The 24,452-nt window shown below is 37.6% G+C and overlaps 1 protein-coding gene across 7 annotated transcripts in view; it reads left to right on the top strand.

Moving 5' to 3' along the window:
* Window positions 1-24,452, top strand: part of Csmd3 (CUB and Sushi multiple domains 3) — a 1,145,339-nt gene that overhangs the window by 905,310 nt on the left and 215,577 nt on the right. For all 7 annotated transcript variants that reach the window (XM_052747788.1, XM_052747786.1, XM_052747792.1 and 4 more), the window contains one exon: window positions 12,538-12,654. In XM_052747788.1, the coding sequence (XP_052603748.1) occupies window positions 12,538-12,654 (117 nt within the window). The remainder of the gene's footprint in view (window positions 1-12,537; window positions 12,655-24,452) is intronic.

Below are 24,452 nucleotides of genomic sequence, written 5' to 3'. Positions count from 1 at the left end.
GTTTCTATAAGAGACAAGTTGGTATTTTTGTTTTTGTCTCTTATGTTACCCAGCTGAAGGCCTCAGTTTCAGGGTTCTAGTGGTCAGAAGACTGGGGGATCTTATATTGAAAAATTATAATACTCTCAAGAAAGAAATAATATTCTCAGCTGGAAGAGTAGGTGAACTATACCCCTTCTTTTATTAAACCAAGAAAATTTTACTAAGTTACATTTTTAACTCCAGTGAGCAAATCATTTTCTCCAACATTCCTAAGGGAGATGTATGCTTATAAAAAGACAAAATTGGTCTGTGTGTGCAACTGAGACTCTGGTACCTAACTTTAACACACAATTCAGTGAATTAGGCTGACTTGCTAGAAATGTTAACAGACCATGAGGCTTTTCTAAGTAGCCTTAGGTCAATTCAACATTAGAGTTTTTCTCCCCAGTTCCAAGCCCAGTTTGGGGACTTTTATGAATCAGAGAACTGATTTATCATGTCATAAAAGACAGAAAGAAGGGAGTCTCACGTCAGGTCCTGCCTGACCTGTTGTGTTAGGTCCTGAGTCACACAATAATTGGGGAGGGACCACCAAAGTCTATTAAACAAGAAGCAAACTTTATTCCAGAAAAAAAGAAAAAATATCACCATGGGACAGAAAAGCTTATCAGCTAGCTGAGACAACAGCCAGAGTTGGATTTTGAGGCTATGGCCATGGAGGCAGGTTCTGGCCCCCCTTTTTATAGTAAGGGGAAAAGCAACAGGCATGAGGTGCATGCTAGGAGTCATGTAGAAAGCATCAGGCATGGGGTGCACGCTAGAAGTCATGTAGAAACATCTATTAAAAGTTTTCTTTGGTCTAGGCAGTTGTTGGCTATAAGGGGCAAGGAGGGTTAAAAGTTAACCCCTGGCTCTTGACAGAGAAGCTGGCTGTAAGCAGACAGCCATTGTTAGCAGTTAACTTTTAGAGCTGATGACTGTCAGCTTTTATTTTTTTAGGTTTACAGTTTTACATTTCTATATTCCAGAACCTTTCAGTAGAAAAGTCCTAAATAGGGGGGGTGAAGATTGAGAAAAAACAGATAGGAAAAACAGAGACATAAAGATAAGACAGAGACACAGGATAGGTTTAGGAAGGCTCTCAGTCAATACTGCAGCAGCCCTGAGTTTATTTCTCACAGCCTTTTTATACCCAGAGCAAGGGCGGGGCAAAAGACCTCCTTACTAGGGTTTATATGAGCGAGAATTGTTGAGACCAAGGTTGGATAAAGCACAGACAAATAGCCAAACAAATGGAAACACATGAACTATGAACCAATGGCTGAGGGGTCACCAACTGGATCAGGCCCTCTGAATGGGTGAGACAGTTGATTGGTTTGATCTGTTTGGGAGGCATCCAGGCAGTGGGATGGGGTCCTGTGCTCATTGCATGAGTTGGCTGTTTGAAACCTGGGGCCTATGCAGGATCGCTTGGCTCGGCCTGGGAGGAGGGGACTGGACCTGCCTGGACTGAGTCTACCAGGATGATCTCAGTCCTTGGGGGAGTCTTTGCCCTGGAGGAGATGGGAATGGGGGGTGGGCTGGGGGGAAGGTGAGGAGGGCCAGAGGGGGGAGAACAAGGGAATCGGTGGCTGATATGTAGAACTGAATTGTATTGCAAAATAAAAAAAAAAAAAAAAAAAAGACCTCCTTACTATGGTTCAAGAAACAAACAAGTGTAAATAACTTCCTTAATTCTCAAAACATCTAGTAACCAAGCCTTTGGCCAAACATCCTGTTATTTGGCTTGAAGAGCAAAGCATCTAATAACCTTTGGCCAAACATCCTGTTGTTCAGCCTGGAGGAGCAATAATGAACTCTCTGACCCTAAGTCAAGATGGAATCAAGCTACAAGCTGCAGTCACTGTGGGCTCCCACTGTCTCAAAGCAGCTAAAATCATCTTGATCTTCATATAGGGCAAAGAAAAACCTCTAAGAAAAATTATCTTGAGGGTCAGCACGAATGAAGAATGACAGACAGAGAGGTGGCAAAGAATAGTATCAGTAGAGTAAGGGTTTCTTAACTTGGTGTACTGACAAAGCCTGAGGGTCCTCTTGGAAGTGTCATTGCCTAAGCCCAAACAGGAAGTAAAATTATAATTCAGTATAGTTATCGAAGGATGCAAATGCAATAATTAGTAGGTTTGTGGGGGCCTCCTGAGATAGGATTTACTGGGCAAGTGCGAAAGCCACAGTTTGCATCCTCAGAAGCAACATAAATGTAAGGCAAATAAGGTAGCCTGCCTGTGATCCCACACTCAGGAGTTGGAAACAAAGTATCTTCACAGCAAGCTGGCTACGTAGACTAGGCAAGTAAAGAGCTCCGGGTTCAAGTGAGAGACTCTGCCTTAATATATAAGTGTGGTCAACAAATACACTCGACATCAACCCTGGAAGCCTCCAGATTGGCATGCACATGCAACTGTAAACACACATGTTCCCACAAACATATGAATATGCACATATATATACATACAACACATATACACCTGTAAAAATATTTTGTATGTGCTTCCTTTTCATTTTTACCAATTTATTTTTTTCTCTTTAAAAATTTTCTGCATGCTACAATGTATCCTATTAGTAACCATCTCCTACTCCCTCCCTTAAATCCTCCCAACACCCCAACTTATCTCCTAATACCTTTTCAACTTCATGTCTTTTTTCTTTTTATAACACACTAGCTCCATTTAAAATAAACCACATGTGCATGAGGGAGGCATCCATGCCCAAGCACCACCAAAGAAAAGTGAGTCCTCCTCCATCTCTAGCCATCAACACATATTAATTTCTCAGGTAGGGGTATAGTGCCTATTCCACCCATGCTGGCATTTGTAAATACCTTGATCATGTGTGGGCATTAACAAATGTGAATTTATGTGTGGAACAGCTATTTTCTATCTATAGGTCAGAGTGTCATGCACTCCTCTTCATCTCCTAGACTTATATTCTTTCTACTCCCTCTTTTACCATGTTCCCTGAGCCTTCAAGAAGGGGTTGGTACAAGTTTTCCACTGATGCCTGAGCTCTAGCAGTCACTAAGTCATGCATCTTGGCAATTATGGGTCTGTATTAACCCTCTGCAATAAGAAGCTTCTCTGAAGAAAGCTGAGAGACGCACAAATCTACAATCATAAACATAAATATTTAAGGAGAGATTGACATACATCTGCTTTTTATCTACACATTGCATCATGACTTCCAGCAGTAGGTCTAACAACTACTGTACTTTTCCATATTGATGAACACAATATTATGAAATACTTCTCACTATTATAATAAATATGTTGATATTTATTATATCTGAGATTTCTGTTGATGACAAAGTCACAGTAGCTAATATCAGCATGCTTAGTTTTCTATATTAATAAGTTAGGAAGATGCTAAAGTTCAAATAGAAAATAGTTCTGTTAGGATATAGAGAACATGTAATGTAGACTACATTTTCTCTACTGAATTCACAGAACAAAGAAAAGATCAACTGTATAATATGGAGTTGAGTATGATGGCCAAATGCTTCCCATTTTGTCTAGCAATATGGCTGTTTGTATCTCCTCTGGACTTCTACAGGATTATAATGAATAAGATAACTCCATCCCCAACCCTCAACAACCAGCCCGAGATCAGTACCTTATAAAGGAGCTGAATTGATATGATTCTGTCTTCTTTGGGGAAACAATGTTGTTTTTTCCTTGACAAATCAAAATAAATAAATAAATAAATAAATAAATAAATAAATAATGATGTCAGCTCCTCCCTGAGGGCTGCAGTATGTTGGAGAGGTTACCAAACAGACTACTGTCTCTCAAGGGAGGAGAAAAGCAGTTAAGGAAGTTCCCCCGGTTTCCTGGCTATGCTTCGTAACTTGGAATGGTTGGAGTCTAGTTGATTTTCTTTTTTTTTTTTTTTTTTTTTTTTAAATTTATTTTAATTTATTTTGCAATACAATTCAGTTCTACATATCGGTCACGGATTCCCTTGTTCTCCCCCCTCCTGTCCCCCTCACCTTCCCCCCAACGCCCCCCCCCATTCCCATCTCCTCCAGGGCAAAGCCTTCCCCACAGACTGAGGTCAACCTGGTAGACTCAGTCCAGGTAGGTCTAGTCCCCTCCTCCCAGGCCAAGCCAAACAATCCTGCATAGGCCCCAGGTTTCAAACAGCCAACTCATGCAATGAGCACAAGATCTGGTCCCACTGCCTGGATGCCTCCCAAACAGATCAAGCCAATCAACTGTCTCACCCATTCGGAGGGCCTGATCCAGTGTGGACCCCTCAGCCATTGGTTCATAGTTCATGTGTTTCCATTCATTTGGCTATTTGTCCCTGTGCTTTATCCAACCTTGGTCTCAACAATTCTCGCTCATATAAACCCTCCTCATTCTCGTTGATTGGACTCCCAGAGATCCACCCAGGGCCTAGTCATGGATCTCTGCATCCAGATCCCTCAGTAGTTGGATGAGGTTTCTAGCACAACAATTAGGGTGTTTGGCCATCCCATCACCAGAGTAGGTCAGTTCGGGCTGTCTCTCGACCATTGCCGGCAGTCTGTTGTGTGGGTATCTTTGTGGATTTCTGTGGGCCTCTCTAGCACTTTGCTTCTTCCTGTTCTCATGTGGTCTTCATTTACCATGTTCTCCTATTCCTTGTTCTCCCTCTCTGTTGTTGATCCAGCTGGGATCTCCCGCTCCCCCAAGCTCTCTTTCCCTCGACCCTCGCCTTTCATTACCCCCACTCATGTCCAGGCTGTTCATGTAGATCTCATTCCATTTCTCTGTCAACCACACCATAAGAGCACTTGTTCAGCTATGTTCATATCAGCATTGTTTGTAATAGCCAGAACATGGAAACAACCCAGATGCCCTTCAACTGAAGAATGGATAAACAAAATGTGGTACATATACACAATGGAATGCTACTCAGCAGAAAAAAACAATGGCATCATGAGGTTTGCAGACAAATGGATGGATCTAGAAAAAATCATCCTGAGTGAGGTAACCCAGACTCAGAAAGACAAACATGGTATGTACTCACCCATAGCAGGATACTAGACATGAAACAAGGATGAATTGTCTGCTACTCACATCACCAGGGAGGCTACCCGGAAAACAGGACCCCAAGAAAGACACAGGGATCGCCCAATGACAGAGAAATGGAATGAGATCTAGTTGATTTTCTTAAAGCTCATTACATTTTCAGAAAAAAATGCACAGTAGATTGTGTCAGGGTCATCATTCCTTCTACCTGTGTTTGGATCTGATTGAACAGAGGCTTTATTTTGCCATTTCAATTTATATTTCTCTCCTCCAGGCATGCTTGGTAAAAGTGAAGATCGATTTTAAGCCTAAATATTTTATTTTTTATTTTAAAAGGGATAAGTTTTTTAAATTAAATTCTGCTATTACCACAGAAGGTTTTTAAGATTTTTTAAATTTTAAACCCCACATATTTCATCAATAGGAAAATATTAATAAGGTAAATTTTATTAGTTTTTATTAACATGACATATTTAGCAAAAACCCACTGTATATAGAGTCACTATACTTGGCTTTTGGGGTACAAATAATATTAAAAACACAGGAACATTGATTAATACCTCCAATAATCTAGAAATAGAGATCCATAGTAGTGAGCTACATAAATAATGACAAATAGGATTATGGATTTGCAATCTTTCTCCTGAAATTACTTGATGAAGTGGTGTACAATGATAGGGATTTGTATAACTGTACAATTCAAGATAGACTTTCAAAATCATAAACACTGAGCTGAAAGTTTGGTAGGGAATATTTTAAAACATTTCTCTATAAAATCATTTTATACTAACATATTTGTATTTTACATAATTTTAAAAAATAACAGATTAGCATAACTTAAAATGTATGAGAAAGTTAAATCCTACATGAAGGATTTTTTTTTTTTTTTTTTTTTTTTTTTTTTTTTTTTTTTTTTTTTTGGTTTTTCGAGACAGGGTTTCTCTGTAGCTTTGCGCCTTTCCTGGAACTCGCTTTGGAGACCAGGCTGGCCTCGAACTCACAGAGATCGGCCTGACTCTGCCTCCCGAGTGCTGGGATTAAAGGCGTGCGCCACCACCGCCCGGCGTCATGAAGGATTTTAACTTCAGAAAACATCAATAATTCACTAGCATTCATCTTAAGTGGTGGTCATTGTCGTGTACACTTTATCACAGAATCATTGTTTTGTGACTGTCACAGAGGTGGGATTGCAGGAAATGGAAAGTGGCTGCTTTTGCATGCTGAAATTCTTATAGGGATGAGGAAAATGTCCAGGGACTAAAGAGTCGTGTTGGTTATGCAACTCACCGACAGGTAAAACTCACTCAACTTTACATTCTGAGCAGATGACTTTTTATAACATGTGTATTCCATCTCAATGTCTAAAATGAGGAGTCAAAACCAATGAAATGCTATTCACAGGTTAACTACTTACATCCCTAGGACTGCTACTGAATTTCTATATGCCAGTAGAAAAGATATATCCAAGTATGGTAGCTAATTCATAGCCTTTGTTATTGAATAACTCTTTCTTTGGATGAATACACTGATGGGAAGCATTGTTCACAGAGGAGTGTTGGGTAGAGAGAATATCTTCCTAGCCAACAATATCAAATCAGTGAGTCTAAACAATCATAGAGGTGACAGACATAGAATGTAAAGCCTATTTATTGTGTTTACCTATTGAGCTATTAAAATGGCTTATAAGCCAGTAATTACCATGTTGTGGAAAAAAAACTATTAAAAGTTATATGATGGGCTACAATGATGGCTCCAGAGGTAAGATCTCCTACTTCTCTTGCAGCCAAACTACGTTTGGTTTCTGGAACCCATGTAGCTGGAGTATTCCTATGTCCACCCAGCTCCTGCAGCCATTCAGACCCAAATAAACACACAGATGCTTATATTATTTAAACTGTTTGGCCTAATGGCTCAGGCTTCTTGCTATCGAGATCTTACATTTAAAATTAGCCCATTTCTATTAATCTGTAAGTTGCCACATAGCTTGTGGCTTTCCAGTGCTTTACATCCTACTCCTCATGGAGGCGGCTGGCAGCGTTTCCTGACTCAGCCTTCCACTTCTCAGAATTCTCCTTTCTCTTTGTCCTGCCTATACTTCCTTCCTGGCTACTGACCAATCAGAACTTTATTTATTAACCAATCAGAGCAACACATTCACAACATACAGATCATCTCACAGCAAACCCACACTGGGCTGCTCATACACTCTTGTAACTTCAGCTCCGGGGGGGGGGGGGGGGGGACCACTGTCCTCTGGACTCTCTAGGACTTGGATTCACTCATGTACCTCCCTACCCCAATATAACTATAAGTATAACTAAAAATAAAACAAAATAGATATTTGAAATAGTGTGAACTTAGAAAACAAATTATTACAAAGGGAATGGAGAATGATTTTAGCATCTTTTCTGAAATAAACAAAGAAAACTTATAATATTATTTTGCTATCCTATGAATAAATGAGATTCTAACAAAATAGAGTGGCAAAATAAGAGCTAAATTAAATTTAAGTATAATTATAATTTAAAAGAGTATTTATTACCTTTACAAATTTAAAGAATAAAGAAAACACTATTGGAAGCTTTTTGTCTGTGGCAGGTAAGTAAAATAAAATGCTTAGGTTTATTTAGGAGGCATGAACAAAGCCATGAAAGGGATCACTGGATTCTTGGAGATTTTCACCAAGATCAAGGTGTTGAATAAACCCAAGAAAGAAAAACATCATCTTTAATTTGAAGGTCAATACTGGGAATAATAGTTGTCTGTGTTAAAATTCACAGAGAGTTTAAGGGTCAGGAGAGGTTTCATGTTTTAAAAAAATGTTCCATGGGGATCTAACTTTCAAATGCATTCCATAGGAGGATTTATGCTTTGTGACATTCAATCAGGCTATATCAGGGCATAAGTAATTTATGAGAAGTGGACCAGCAGTTTTGTAAGGTATAGCATTTCTTTCAAACTGAAGGATCACAGGTCGCATCTAGTAAATTATTGATTTAATATAGTGCATTGCTCTTCTGTGACCTGTAAGAAGTTGCCGCTTTTCAAAGTACCTTCTGAGAATAATTTATATATCATAATTTTCATTACACAGTATATTTGATAATAAATTATACATTACACAGGTAAAGAGACAGATAGGAAATTTCAAGTAGCTCGAGGCTATGGTTCATGTATTATGAAGTCTCTGAGATAACCTGAACATTGCAGAAGTATCTCTCCACATAAATGGCTCGCTGTTCCATTTCACTATGTGGCAAAGGAACGCTTGTTCTTCTCTATGGCCTACTCATGTCTTTGCTCAAAGCACAAGTTGAAAGCCTTCTTCACTGCAAAGCAAGCTACAAAACTTGTTTGTTTCTTCTTTGTCAAATCTCTCATTGTGTATATAATTCAGGAATACAACAGTCATAGGTACATGATCATTTGGCCCTAAGTGCACTTAGTATATTTGCTTTCTGATTTTGTGGTTTGTGAGTATGTGTGTGTGTGTGTGTGTGTGTGTGTGTGTGTGTGTGTGTGTACCAGTCAGTGTATGTCTCTGTGTGTGTGCCTCTGTGTGTATGTGTGTGTGTGTGTGTGTGTGTGTGTGTGTGTGTGTGTGTGTGTGTGTGTGAGAGAGAGAGAGAGAGAGAGAGAGAGAGAGAGAGAGAGAGAGAGAGAGAGAGAGAAGAAAGGGGGTTCCTGGCTTTGCTGTTGTTGCTTAGATTGGATTGGCTTTTTCTTCACTTGTTTGGTTTTTTAAAGAACGAGAGAAAAAAATGACTTGGAGTTGTTGGGAGGTGGAGAGTATCTAGGAACAGCTAGGATAGAGGAAAAGCATTATCAGGATATATTGTATGAAAAAATAAGTTTTCAAAAACCTCTGTAATTAAAAAGAGAATTTAAACTGTGTGTATGACTTTATACACTCACTGAAGGTTGTCCCAAATGGATACAACATTAGCACAGATTAATTACTTTCAATTGGCAGGGATTTGCAGTTCCCTCAGTGGAATCCAGTATCTGCGCAGCCGTCTTATTTAGACATTATATTATTGATTATACTCAAATGTTTAAAGCTACTTATCTTCTGTATAGCATTAACTCTAGGTGCAAAGTTGTAGTGATTCCCAGTAACCAAATAAACAGCAGAAATGGAATGTGAGTTGGAGAAAGAAAACAATGTTGTGTGTGGTTGGATCATAGAGGACCTATTTGGATTCTGAATTGGATTTCAATGATTTTTCTGTCATAATTTCTACTAAATGGAATTGTGTTGTGTGTTTTGGACATCACTTCACAGCAGTCTGGCCTTGCTAATTACAGTTTACTTAATTATCTAATAGCCATTTATAGAGAATCTATTTTTTTTTACTTTACACTGTTCTTAGAGAAAAATGTGAACCATGATAAGACTTGCATTTTAGGAAAATCAATAGCCGGAGTAGGAGTCCTGGTGATTGGAAGAGCCATGTAGAAACTGTCGAGAGTCTGAATTGTAAGAGATAAAGTGGAAAAGATAGAGAGAAGCTGATAAATGACCCTAGAGTATAAACAACGAATCAGTGTTTCACTTGACCTTGAGTCAGCGAGACGGAATAAGAATAATGCATTGCTTTAGAAAGAGAATTTTAGCATTTACATCCATAAAATAATTTGGCTCTGTATGTACAGTCAAAATATAATTCCCCAGTGCTGCTAAGTAATGATTAATTATAATTATAATTATGTAAACATTAGGATAGTTGCCAAGATGGCACATTTCAGCAACCTCAATGTGTTATTTTGCTAAGTGTGTTCTAGAGAAGTCTGGCCATATAAGATGCAACTTGAAAAGAAGTTTCTATCATGAAAGAGTTTTTAGAACACCCTTAGAGGTACCTAAACCACAATCTCATGTAAAAAGGACACCAATTGTTTCTTTGTCTCCATTCTACATTTAATCACAGAACAGTGACTGTTTTCTTTTTATTGAAAACCAATTTTTATCTCATACCATGCATCCTGACCACAGTTTCTCCTCCCTCCTCTTCTTCCAGATCCTCTTCGCCCTCTCTCCCCCAGATCCACTACTCCTCCATTTCCTCTTCAGCAAAGAACAGGCTTCAAAAAGATGATGGCCACACAGGACAAAACAAGATACAGTTAGAGAAGGCAAAAGCCCTCATATGGAGGCTCGACAAGGAAACCCAACACGCAGAAAAAGAGGGTCAAAAGCAGGCAAAAAGTCAGAGATACACCCATTCCCACTCTTAGGAGTCCCACAAAAAAGCCAAGCTAACAGCCATAGCACATACGCAGGTGACCTGGTGCAATCCCATACAGGCCCCATTTTTCCTCTTTTGTCTCTGTTAGTTGATGTGAGCCCTGCTTAGTTGCTTCCCTGAGCCAAATAACATACCATCAAAATACAATTTTATAGCTAATTTGAAATGTGGATCAGGTGAATCCTCTTGTTTGAAGTCTTATGGTAATTATAAGCTCTTTTGAGAAAACAGCAGTTTGAGGAAAGGATAAAAAGTTCTTCATATACCTTTTGTCTTCTAATTTATTAAGACTATGGAAGGCAAAAGCTGCCATTTCCCCAACTTCACCACTATGATGAAACTGAAGTAGGACTAAGAACATATAGAGACATTAGAGAGCAATACTTGGGGGCTCAGTGTAGTGTATTTATATTGGATAAGCATAATGCAGATCTATTACACTAGATCTCTGTTAGCATAATTTCCCCTTATTTACATAATCACATACTTCACAATTATTGCCAGCTGTTATAAGCTTAGGCCTCATTGGCTACAAATTTCGTGATGCTCACTACAAGAAGCAAAGAACAAAGGCTGCCAGAAACTTTACAGGATCTATAATTAGTGACCATGGGACATAAAGTAAACGGCCATCTCCATACATCCATACAGAAATCCTTCATATTTATGTTGTACCTATGTTGTGGAACCCCCAGACACCACCAAGGAGTTGATTTCCAATGCAAGCACACAAGGGCCTTTTTATTATTGGATTTGAACCTCGGCTGCCAACCTATGCTCTGGATGTAGTGGATGAAGGAAAATTCAGTGGCCCAGGGCCCAGGAGTAGAAAGTTTTTATAGGGAAAAAACCACAAGTTGGGAATTACATGCTCTGGCAACTTGGGATTGGGTAGAAGGGATATGGATGGGGCAAGGTGATTTAACCACAACCCGATGAGCAGGATTATCTGGGCTGCTCAGCAGGATTATCTAGATATCTCCAAGGGCCATAAATCACAGATAGGACAGGGAAGAGTCGGAGGCAACGCCCTAAGATTATGTGGAAAGTGCTTTCCACTTTCTGCTTTCCCGTATGGAAACCATAGCCATGGGGAAGTATGCTCTTCCTCAAATAACAGATGATCAAGTTTCCTTTTCCAGTTACTAATTGCTACATACCATTTAACAGTCTGAAGCCATTCTTCTCAGTTAAACTTTCTTTTCCCTGAACTTGCAACATACTTTCTTTTTAGCATCCCTTTAGCTAATCGAGAACCTTTGGTGTAATCTACAACCATGTTTTAGCCACTTTTTCCCTCATTGTACATAGTTTCCTAAGTTGTTTCTTTACTTAGAGAATATCAGCTCTCATGAATGTATGGCTATTTAGAAACACTTAAGTTCCTCTGAGTACTAGACCAGACATTATGGTATCCTCTCCAGGAATCCTAGTGGGTCTTCATCTTTTAAATGGCAGGGTCACTTTTTATTAACTTACCAGAAGCTTTCAGCTACAATGTTTTTGTGAAATTTGGGTCTAAGATAACAAATGAGTCAGCATCGAGGTACCATGAACTGGTTTTACTTCAAGGCAAATAAAGACGGGGGAAAAGAGAATGCTTAGAGCAGTGGTTCTCAACCTTCCTAAGTCTGCGACCCTTCAATACAGTTCTTCATGTTGTGCTGACCCCCAGCCTTATAAATGTATGTTCATTGCTCCTTCGTACCTGTAATTTTGTTACTATTATGAATCATGTAAATAACTGATATGCAGGATATCTGATATGCCACCCACAGGTTGAGGACCACTGGTTTAGAGTGAGGAAAAGCCATGCATGCCATTGTATAGAAATAATTCACTTGACAGCAGCATAATTATAATGGAATCTGAGTAACTGAGTAACATTTTAATACCTGGCAGCTCTCCTATGTGCCTATGTGTTTTCTCATTGTTATAATGATATTATTAATTTTGCAAGTTTATAAATGAAAGGCCATCATTATTACTTTTAGAAATAACTGTTATAGTTACATTGCTTTGCTTTTGAGGACAGTAAATTTAATTGCTCATAAAGTTTTATAAATACTTTATTTTTTAAGATATTTAACACTGAAGATTCTTGTATACATAAGGCAAATAAAGTTTGGTGTTTAAAATTTAGTAACCAGTTTTCTATAGATCAAGAAAATATTCTGATTTTAAATTTTCTAATGTTTTTGTAAAAAATATGTTTTATCATTTTTATTTACTAGCACCCTGTGGAAGTCGTTCAACAGGTTCAGAAGGCACTGTACTGTCACCAAACTACCCCAAAAATTACAGTGTGGAACACAATTGTGTTTATGCAATAGCAGTTCCCAAGGAGTTTGGTAAGTAACAGTCATCTCACTGTGCATTCTTTCATTTCTAGACATGCTTAATTTTCATTGCATGGTATTTGAACAATTTTCATGAGAATGTCTACTGCTCAAAAAGTGCTTTACTCTGCAATTGTTTAGGTGGTAGCTTTGTGTTAAAATTGAGGTCATTTTATTTAATCTGAATTAACAGTCAAGTATACAGGTGAACAACAATACAAAAATGAAAACAGGATTGTTTTTAATTTTTAAAAATAAGAACATGCAGTAACCTTCCAAGTGCCTTCATATTGGGTTTACATAAAATGAGAAATTACTGAAGCAGATAACAAAATCTGTTGTGCAATATATACATAAATTTAAACATGCAGCTATTTCAGTAGTAACAGAATTATTTATAAAACATATGTCAGGCTTATAATTTATTAACACATTTCGAGAGTCAAAGTGTTTTGATTTAATAAACATAATTTCTACAACAACAACTCTAAAATGACAACAAAGAGCATTTCAGATCCTCTCATTAACCTGATACTCTTTTCTATATTAGCACTGAGAATATACAGTGTCCTTTGCTGTCTCAACATTCCCATGATTGATTGTGGGTCTTAGAAGTCACCTAGAGGGCTTATAATGGTGTTGGATCTGAGATCCAGATGCATCTGTCCCAGCTTAAGCTCTGTTCATGCAAGGGTAGGCAACAGAAATTTCATGAGCGGTACAGAGAGTGAGAGTGGCTGAACGTTCATAAACTTCCAAAATTTAGATTGACAGCATTGTGCTGTATGGCAAAGGACTTTTAGTAACTGCCGCCGTGAATATCTGGGTCTAGATGATCCAGTATTCTGGCAGAAGGACATGGATTTTATAGAAACTGTCGGAAAACAACTTAACATTTCTGATGCTGATACATAAAATAAGCTGATGCTTCCAGTCCAATTTCTTAAAACCAGATGCTACCTATACATTCTCCTTTTCTGCCTCTAAATCTAGTCCAAGACTTTCGACTTAATTGAGACCAAGGCCAACAGACAGGAAGTATTTATCCTTTCATTTTATCACAGTGATAGAGCTATGCTAGCATTAGCAAGATGTCAATTTCAGTACTGTGTGAGGTATCTCTTCAACCTAGCCTACCAGATCGATTGAAACAATTTTGAGTTTTTCGGTATTGTGGAGAGTGACCTTTAAGAAAGAACAAGATCCTCCTGTGTAGGGGTTTGAATTTCATGGGCATTGCCTTTTATGCTCAAGACCATCCTCTGCCCTATAGAATTTTATGAATCCTAGATGCAAAAATTCTTACATGGCTGCTGAGAAAGACTTATCAATGATTTTACCGGAAATGGCATGGCTCTCTGAGTTCTCTTTGAAAGCTGTTGATTATCTCTGCTATATTCTCATTGGGGGTAGACTTGTGGCCACAAGAGTTAAAAAGAGAAGAATTAGGCCCTTTATTTTCTGAATATGTATACATGCTGGTCACCATGGAGATATTTGAAAATAGTTTGTATATGTTTCAGGAAAGAAAGAAAAATTGATTGAAATAATAATTACTGAATAAATTCCTAATTAACTTAATCTTTATTTTGTCAGATTAATATAAATTGAATTTAACTCTCTTAGCTTAAAAATAATGTCATATGGAGATAAACATGATTAGTTTTTAAAACTAATTGTGGGATATAAATCTTGAGTTATCAGTGGATAAAATAAAGTATACTTTGGTTTATTAATAAAAATGATTTTACTTTATAAATGTTCCATATTCATTCCAAACTATATATAAATTTAAACATTTGAATTCTAATTCAATCCCCTTTGTTCTCTTTGGGAACATTTCATGATATCATTGAGTCCCAATTTCTTTATTTGTGTAATGGAAATTCTGTCAGAAGGAAAGAGCTGTGAAAAGGAAAAGAGATGTGTGTATCTAAAGTATGTCTCTTAAACACCATCGTCAAAAACATTGGGTGGGAGAATGAAAGTTTAGAGCCTGATTTCTGGGTTCAGATTTATCTCAGCAGCTCACATCTGTCATACTTGCTGGAAAAATCACAATTTCAGCCAGCCTTACTTTTCTCGTCTCTAAAATAGTGATGATAACTGTATAAATCTTGGGCTTGTATTATAATTAAACTTTACCATGTGAGCAAATCCTTGACATGAAGTCAAAGACATGGATGCACATTTGTTTACATTCACATTTATATGGGACCTCCTCCAACCCTACTAGACCTTCTCCCTCCAAGAGGTGAAGGAATCAAATGACCTACATTTTCAGTTGAATTAGCTCTTAACATTCACATGGCTTAAAAAGTGAAATAGTTAAGTTGTAAAAAGAAATACCAGATTTTCAAATATGTACTCATCTAATAGTGCCTCGCGGCATACCGAGGGAATTAAACAGTAATTAAACAGTTGTGGAATTAAACCACACCAATCATTACAACTTCCTGCCTGCACTGCTAACTCTGTGGTATGAGATGGTTAAGCAGTAGTCAGTGGTTCCTACAAATCAAATTTCTATTTTGCCTCTGTCTGCTCTCATCCTCACTTTGCCATAATTCCCCGCTATTGCCACATTGAGCTATTTCTTATTGATTTTTGCTATCATTTTATCACATTCACTTCTCACATTTTTCTCTGTTCCTGTCATTTGTTTCAAATTACGATCATTCCTTCTGTTATATCTTTTATATGGGAATGCTCTTAGAACTTGACTTGTAAATCATTTAGCACATTAGCTGTCAAATTCACTCAGTTCATTTGTAGCAACTGCCTTTTGAACAGGAGTTGAGGCTCTGAAATAGTTACTCTTGGAGAAAATTCAGAGGTAAAAGCTTTAAAGTGAAAACGTTCTATGTTATTCATAGAAGATCATCTACATGATCTTACATATACCATGTTATCTCTCAATAAGCCTAAAATGACAGTTTTCCTTCAGTGTAAGAGAAGAAGACAATTGCTTCACATGACACCATCTGAGCTGGTGTGCTTCTCATCAGATGTGTGTTATCTGATCATGATCATTTGTGTGTTTTTGCCTGCTATTCAGTTGAATTCACTTAGAATAAATATGCACAAAACTTGACTTTACTTATTGAAAGCAGACTCTGGGTAAGAAGATTGACAACTCATAATGTTTCCAAAAATCTCATTGCTTTTAATTTGAATCTCATATCTTAGGCCAATTTTCCAATATTTATACTCTAGGATCCCAGTTCTATTTCCATTAAAAATAACAATTCTTGGTCAGTTGGATAGTTTAGTGCTGTTTTGCTCTTATTTTATAGTATTAAAGCTATTTTGTATCACTGTCGGATTGAAAAAGTTATTAGCAAAGTGTATTTTAATTTTCCTTCCTCTTTCCATTTTTTTTTTTTTTTTTTTTTTTTTTTGGTTTTTCGAGACAGGGTTTCTCAGTGTAGCTTTGCGCCTCTCCTGGAACTCACTTGGTAGCCCAGGCTGGCCTCGAACTCACAGAGATCCGCCTGGCTCTGCCTCCCGAGTGCTGGGATTAAAGGCGTGCGCCACCACCGCCCAGCTTCCTCTTTCCATTTTTAATCAAGCATTTTTGTTTTGTTTTTCTATAGTTTTGTTTCTTTGTTTTTCATGCATTATTGAGAACATATGGAAGCCATCTCTTATTTTGACTTTTGTATAAGTGAGATACTGTAGAAGGTTGACAGGACGCTTAGCGTGGTGGAAGAGAAAGTGACTTGTTAATCTAAACATATGACAGACCATCAGGACCTAAGTGAATCCGATGATCTGGAAAGTGGGGCTACTAGAATCGGTTAGTGAATAGGGATGTCTATTCTAAAGCTCAGCTGGAAAATCAAGCAGGAATTGGGTCATTGACAACTGCGTCAAGAAATCAAAGTTTTGTTTTCTTTTTTCTTTTGTTTTTGTTTTTAGATTTTTCTCGGGATAAAAAGACACTGACATTTTTATTGTAAAAATTAAAAAAAAAAAAAAACCCACCACACATTAGAGGGTAAAGCTGAAGCTATGAGTAGTAGCAGTTTGCAAACAAAACCCTTTACGGATGGAGAAGACAGAAATGAGGAAAACCTGAGCTTCTGTTTCATGAAAAGGAATATTTTACAATTATACCATAAGCAGTTACACACAGACTTAGCTGTACGTGGTGCATCCGAACATTTCCTGTCTCTGTTTTCCAACCTCAATCATCCCTCACTCACCATCTCCTTCCTTCTGAGGAATTCTCTGTAAAGCACGGTACATATGTTCCCGAAGGCTGCTGGAATTATGTGCTACACACAGAATAGCTTAAAGCAATAAAAATTAATTCTCTTAGTTCTAGACGCTAGACATTTGACAGCAAAATATTGTGATATCACAAACACCTTTCAGGCTCAGGGAAAGCATCCTCCTGGCTATGGTAACTCTAAGCAACAGTTGGGTTTCTGGGCTGATAGCTGAATAACTGTTGCACTCACCTCAATGGGACATTTTAGGAACCCTGTCCATCTCTCCTTCTGACAATGTTCTGTTGGATCATAATAATAACCATTATTTAGGGCCTGCTTAAATCAATCTCATATCACTTTGCTTCTTAACCAGTTAAACCTTCTAAGATCACCTTCCATGTATGATTATATTCTGAGCTTCTGTATCGATAAAAGTTTGGGGGACAATATTTAATCAAGACAGTAAAATATAAGCTATATTAACATAATTTAATGCATGTGCTACCACCGCCTGACTTCTATTTATGGCTGGTTATGGCCTCTGATCTCCAGGCAAACTTTATTTATTAACATACAAATATCACCACATTTCAGCACAAATAAAATATAACCACAAAAATCTTTCCTGCATTGTTGCAGGTGTGAAACTCTTTCTTGTTCCTGTACCTGGAGACAGGGTTTCACTCAGCAGCCCAAAAGGGCATCAACTCTCTTTCTTATCCCACCCTTTCAATAACAAGGATGTTATAGTACCTCCAGCTTCAAAGAAGTTTGGGGTTCGTTTTCATTTGGGGATTTTTGTGTCTATATGTGCACACTGCTGTGCCACAGCATACACAGAATGGTCAAAGGACAACTTGCAAGAGGTGGTTTTCTCCTTCCACCATGCTGACTCTCAGGACTCAGACTTGATGGCAAGTGCTTTTGCCTGGGGAGCCTGACTGCTGGCCCAGCACTAAGATTTTACCTTTATATTTCATAAATTATCACAGTGTTTTATTGAAAATACTGTAATTAGATAACAAATGCCTCGTTAATTCTGATTAGATTGATTAAGCATAGTGGTTGCAGACCTGTGGGCTGGGATAATTATATGATGATGATGATGTACAGCATGTGTTTTGCAGTATCATAGCATTCACTTTTATGCATAAACTGTTAGGCTGTGAAAGCTGGCCACTGGTAACGAAAGCATTCTCAAGAACTTGAAAGGCAAGTAAATAAGAGAATCGAACTAAGTTGCACATATACCACCATGAGTGTGCACATGCATTACTTTTTTGAGCATTTGGACATTTTAATGTATGCAGATGGGGTTTAGAACTGCAAAGCTTCCTTGTTTTTTATGCTTAAATGGAATTCTTTGAAATGTGGATACATAACTTTAAAATTCACCCATATATTGGGCCATTTTCCTTGTGATAAATCTACATGCAGTTTAAAATGTCCTGTTTTGCTCAGCATAGTTTATATAATTTACATTATAGTTTCCTGTCATTATATTTAGTTCAGTAATTTATTGTCAGTAATTTCTCCAATATTTTAGTGCCAATTTGTTTCATGGTGCTTTCTGTATGCTACTTAGGACAGTAAATCATTATATTGGCTTATTTTTTTTTTCTGTTGTGAAGTTCTCAGCAATGATAAACTCTTGACCTCTACCAGGACTGTTCCAAGCAGATTAGTGGGAAGCAGTCCCAGCTCCAGCTGGTTTGAAATTTTAAGGGCAAAAAATGCAATTGTGACTATACAGAAATCAAGCATTGTTACAAAAGCAGAGAGAAAACAGTTAAATGGTCAGGTAGGTAACCTTTATCTCAGGGTCACGTCATATAGGAATTTAGGGCTGCTCCAGTTACCAGTTTGACATGATAGTTTTAGCACTTAAGGTATTCTTAGGAATAATTTCATGAGGTGGCATAACTGCAGTTCAGTAGCCTACTACAAACTTCCTGCTGGTGCACCCAGGGTTTCCTGTCAGCCTACTCAGATATAGGACAAGAGACAAGGGAGGAGCGAGTCTTGAGTGTCTGAGGTTAAGACCTCAGTAATTTTCTAAGTATTCATTACAAGTCATCTTTGTTCAACTCATGAATGGATCGTGGTTTATTTCATTTTGTTAGGTTGGAACTAGACTAAGATACAGTGATACTTTGTGAGGCATAGAACTGCAGATTGGTAAGGAAGGTGAACACTTCATTAAATGCCCCTTTGTGAAATCTTAGCATCATGTCCTATGATAGGTGTAATAAGTGCCATGGTCCCTATCATTGATGTGTGTATCAGTTATCCATTGAGTGTATGGGTGTCTTGGCAAAGTATCAGTAGGTTTTGATTGACTGGTATATTAAATATCTATGAAGGAAGTCATTTGTAGGGATGTCTACCTAATAAAGACCAAGCTTTAAAAGGGGAAAGGAGCTGCCCCACCACCACCATGAACAATATTATGTGACTATTGGTGAAATTATTAAGGCCACCCCACATAGTTAAAAGGGAGGTTTATTTAGTGGTGTAACTTACAAATGAAGGGGTAGGTAAGTTGCAGGGTCTGGGAAAGACGTAGCGTAGTCCGGCGGTGTTCTCTGGAGAACTCTGCTTGGTCTGCCTCCAGCATCCAGGGTCCAGGAACCAAGAGAGGCGGCGCATCCGGATCTTGGTCTTCAGGGTCCTCTCTTGGCCTCTCCTTGTAGGCGTGACAGTTACCAAAGCCTCAATGGGGGTTGGAACTTCCAGATCACAGCTGGAATGGCTACCCACTACATATGACCAGAACTTTGGTAATGGCTCCAGGGTATGTAAGAGGAAATGGACTAGACTAACTGTTCACCAGGGCATCATGTATAAAAAATGACACTGGTTCAGCTTCCTATACTAGCCCATAGATTCTTTCCAAGGGTGTCATGAATAAGGTAATAAAGTAGCAGATGTCCATACATAACAGCTACATGTGTTAGTTATGCTTACATAATCTATATAGTATACAGACACTGTTTTGCTGGTCACTCAGTTTATCCCAAGGAGCTCTTCAGATTACTAAGAGGTCCTCAAAGTAGGGGGACCTCCTGTAAAGCTGTCACCACCTGTAAAGGCCTGAGGACATGAAAGGACACATATGAACGGGATGTGACAGAGGGAATAAGTTTGACTAACATATAAGAATGGTTTCCATTTCAGAGAGCCAATATTTGGTTTTGATAATGATATAGTCTGAATGACTATATAATTCTCAATAATTCTCAGAGTTTGAGGCAATGCTCCTCATATGTTGGATAGTGGAACTTCCCTTTTTTGGGGGGAACACTTTTGTGACTATCAGGATATCTCAAATAGTTGTGGGAAATAAGGATACTTGTAGAATGATGTTATAAAGTGTGATTTGTTGACCTGTGTGTCACAAGAAATAGGAGCTAGTTATCTTTTGGGCTGCTTTGCAGAGGCAATTTCAGTGTCCTAGTCATTAAAGACCTTTAAAAAGGTGGATGAAGCTTCTCCTATAATGAATGTATTATGGTGTCATTAAATGTGGAGCTTGAGAGGCTATTGGCATTGACAAGAAGAACAACGTATGAATCAAATCAATGGCAGCAAAATATTTATCAGCTGAACATTGTACTCAATAATTTTAAGAACATTGCCAAAAGGTCTCTAAAAGGGTAGGGACATGGAATTCTTTAGCAATCTACCTGGAGACACCATTTACTTTGGCTTTTAAAATAGACAAATTATGCTGTGAAGCGGTTACATTATAAAGCTAACCGCCTCATATTTTCTGAGTAAGTCTTGGATATTGAATTTCAGTCTCCAAAGGACTTATATTATTTTACATTTGGCTATATTAATTATTTTAATTGAGGGTAAAGATCTATAGCAGTCCCAATTTGTCAAGCTTATTACAAGTACCAAAAGCTTAATTTAATTTATTATTATTTTGGCCAGAGCTTCCATAGCCACTGTGAGATATTTATTCAATGCAATCTTTCTGAAGATTAAAATGAGGCATATTAATTTATCATTTTATTACTTGTAACTATTGTACAACATGTTGTGTACATTGCTTAAATTTAGGAGGATTCCCATGAATATCTTTAATCTGATCTGCCCTATTGATTAAGGCCACAAAGGTTTGTCAGTTGGCATGTCTCAATAGATGGTAATATTAATTCTAAACTTGTATTATAGATGTATGAAAATATGTTGGGTATTTTATAATTCCACTTTTTAAATTTTTATAGTATACTTTAGATTAGTAAGTAGGTAAAATTATGGTTCTCCAATTTTCTGTTTCCAAATTTTGTGTCAACATTTTTATGTGTTTGTTTTTTTTTTGACTTGTTTTTATTTTTTATGTTTGTTTGAATTATTTTGGGCAATGATTATTTATACTTCTTAGGGATTATTTTAATGTGGTCATATTCATAATTATCTTACTCCATTGTAACTCAAGTTAGTAACATGAAGGTTAAGGGCCCCCTCATAGAAGTGCTTACTTGTAGGGTATAAACCCCTCCATTTGAGGATATTTGAATAAAGTCCTTAGTTGTACCATGAGGGTATCAAATGGTATGTTCTATAAGCAAAAAATTTTTTTAAAAAGAACACTTGTTAGCAACAATATCCCAAGCAATGGAATTACCAAAAACACTCACAAGATCTTTCTGAAACACCAGCTTTTTGTAGTTTACAGCTTAGCATTCAGCAATATAAGCACTTTTCCATACAACTGATCGACTACCAATACATACAATGAACAAGGTGTCAGAATTTTTGATGAGTTTCCAATGGAAGAGAGGAAGGCCTGCTTGATACATACAACAAATTATCAGTAGGTAAGCGCCTCTCCTGTAAAAAGTCTGAACCGGAATCATGAACTATGATTGATATGAGTCGAGATGTCTAAACTGTGACACACTCCCCAGGTTCAATGTAAGAACTCACTCTTACATCTGAAGTTCCACAACCTCTAGTATCGGTGATGAAATCTGTGATAAATGTTTACTAGAACTCATCAGCATGGCTCTATGTGCAAGTTTGCCAGCAAACAGCAGAGTCCTGTTACTAAGGCAAACCAAGAAAAAAATACCTGGGATGGTCATGCTCCTGGCCTTGAGAAGCCCCACTATCACAGTCTTGATTTTTCATTAGGATAAACTCCAAAACAGTTCCAAAAAGGCACAAGAGAGCAAAGAAAAGATCTTGGCTTGGGAATTTTTATACATGGTTGAATGAATCTGTGTGAACCTGAAAACCTACATGTTTGAAACTTCCTGCTGTTCCCGATGGAAAATCCTCAGGCTTCCTAGTCAGTTCTCCAAGCTTGGGGCTCCAAGTAAGTAGTGGGAGAGAGCCTTACTGCTAGCAACCACACATCAAACACATTTCAGCCTTTTTAGGCAAAATGAGCAAGATACAAATTCATATAGCACATTATCTACCTACAGATGAATGTTTTCCCTTGTTATCGTATTTTGTATTCTCATTCCACTTCAAACAAAATTATTTCCTTTCAACTTACAGTGAAATGACTATAGCATGCATGCTGTAGAATGTGATTAGATGAATTTTCAAAGTGACTGTCATTCGATCTAATACAGGTTCACATGACAGATGTCTGCTCACAGCCATTATGTGACAGATGTCAGTGTTACTGCTTCACGTTTCTTTCGGTTTTTAAGCAGTTAGGGGAACGACTTATGTTTAGTAATTCAAAAGAAAATTGGAAAATATGGTACCGTGACATGAAGCTATGTTCCTCATATAGAAGTTTAGATTTCACCACAGTGAGGTAGTCTGTCACCTATATTTGCAGATTGGGTTTTAATTTCTAATTTTTGTTTGGTTGGTTGTTGGTTGGGTTGGTTTGGGGTTTTGGGTTTTGTTTGTTTTGTTCTTGTGTGTATGTACTCTATGTGCTTATGTGTGGTGGTGGTATGTGGACCTGTGCCCACAAATGAGGAGCCAATTGGAGAATGTCAGGCTCCCTTCTCTATGGATGTTCATTTTTTTCCCTTGTGACAACAACTCTCACTGAACACAGAGGCCAGCCACCCTAAAAGGCCTTCTTGTCTCTACATTACTGCCAACCCAGCTCTGGATTTATAAATGTATGGCTATATCTAGCTTTTTACTTCGATGTGGAGAATCCAAACTCAGGTCCTCATTCTTGTGCAGCCTGAATGCATATTTGCTGAGCAATCTCCCTAGACCATGTGGAATAATGGAAAATAATGTGAAATAGTAGTCTGTGTTGTCCTTTATCTGTGGACATATCACCTTGAATAGTTGTTTAAGCCTTCCAATTTATTTTTTTAGTTTTCCTAGACAGGGTTTCTCTAGTAGTTCTGGGTGTCATGGAACTCAATCTGTATAGCAGACTGGCCTTGAACTCATGGACACACCTGCCCTTAGGTTTAAAGGCGTGTGCCATGATGCTTGGATTGTAATACCATTCTTGATGTGTATAGTTAACATATTGTTTGCACTGTAGTTTGTCAAATTTCTTTGTTCTGTGTTCTTTCTGTATGCATATTACAGGTCACATTAAGGATTTTGTTTGTTTGTTTAATTCTGATTTGGTTATGAACGAGGTTCTTGCTTTTTTGGCTGTTGTGGTCCAAAGCTTGGTCTCCCTGTGTAAATCTATTTCCAAATCTAGGGAGTGTGATACAAGAAAGCAGAACAGAAAATTATAAAAGTATCACCAAGTCTTCTGACATCCAAGTCAGCTCACAGAAGCCCATGGGTTTATGGAATTTTCATAAATAGCTAGAGACTGCAAGCTCTATCTGAATCTCTTATATGCCTATAAAATCCTATGAATATTTTGCGACACACTTCACTTTTTTTTCTTTTTCTGTTTTTCTTTTTTAATGTAGAAGATTAATCCCAATGTTTATGCTCACCTTTTCCACTGCTGTCCTGAAAGGGCCATAAATATTTGCACTGGCTCCTCATGCTCTTCAATTTTGTACAAATGCTAAAAAATTAATTTTCTGCCAGATTCCACAACTGGCACTTAGGCACAAAATAGTCTTTTGAGAAAACCTTAACAGTCACATACATAAATTAAACTTACCTTTTAAATTCAAAATAAAATTGCTAGTCTTCCCTTCAAGAAATCAGTGTGTGCAAATATTTAAAATAATGAAAATTTAAAAAAAACATATTTCTGTCTATTTATGTATTACTTTTATGGAAAACATTTTTATGGAGGAGGCATTATACCTGGAGAAGTCATCACATGTAGACTTTTTTAGGCATTTCATTATTCTGTTGCACAGACTCACATTTATACTATTTTTGCCATGACATGTTAAAGACAGAAGATAAATGAGTCATAAAATGCACTGCATGTCACATTCAGTCTCTTCGGTAAACATGAAATAGTCCTCACTTTATTTTATATGTGTTTATTAATTTTTGAGATTATAATTTAATTACAGCATTCCTTCTTTCTCTTTTCGCTCTCTCCAAACTATCCATTAAACTCCTCCACAATCTCTTTTAAATTCATGCATCTTTCTTTTTAGCATTCGTTATTGCATGCATGTGTGTGTGTGTGTGCGTGCGCGCGCGCGCGTGTGTACATGTATG

Source organism: Peromyscus californicus, unplaced genomic scaffold (assembly GCF_007827085.1).
Source record: "Peromyscus californicus insignis strain IS unplaced genomic scaffold, ASM782708v3 Scaffold_20__1_contigs__length_68692818, whole genome shotgun sequence".
Lineage (NCBI taxonomy): Eukaryota > Metazoa > Chordata > Mammalia > Rodentia > Cricetidae > Peromyscus > Peromyscus californicus.
This window is presented reverse-complemented; position numbering and strand designations above follow the sequence as displayed.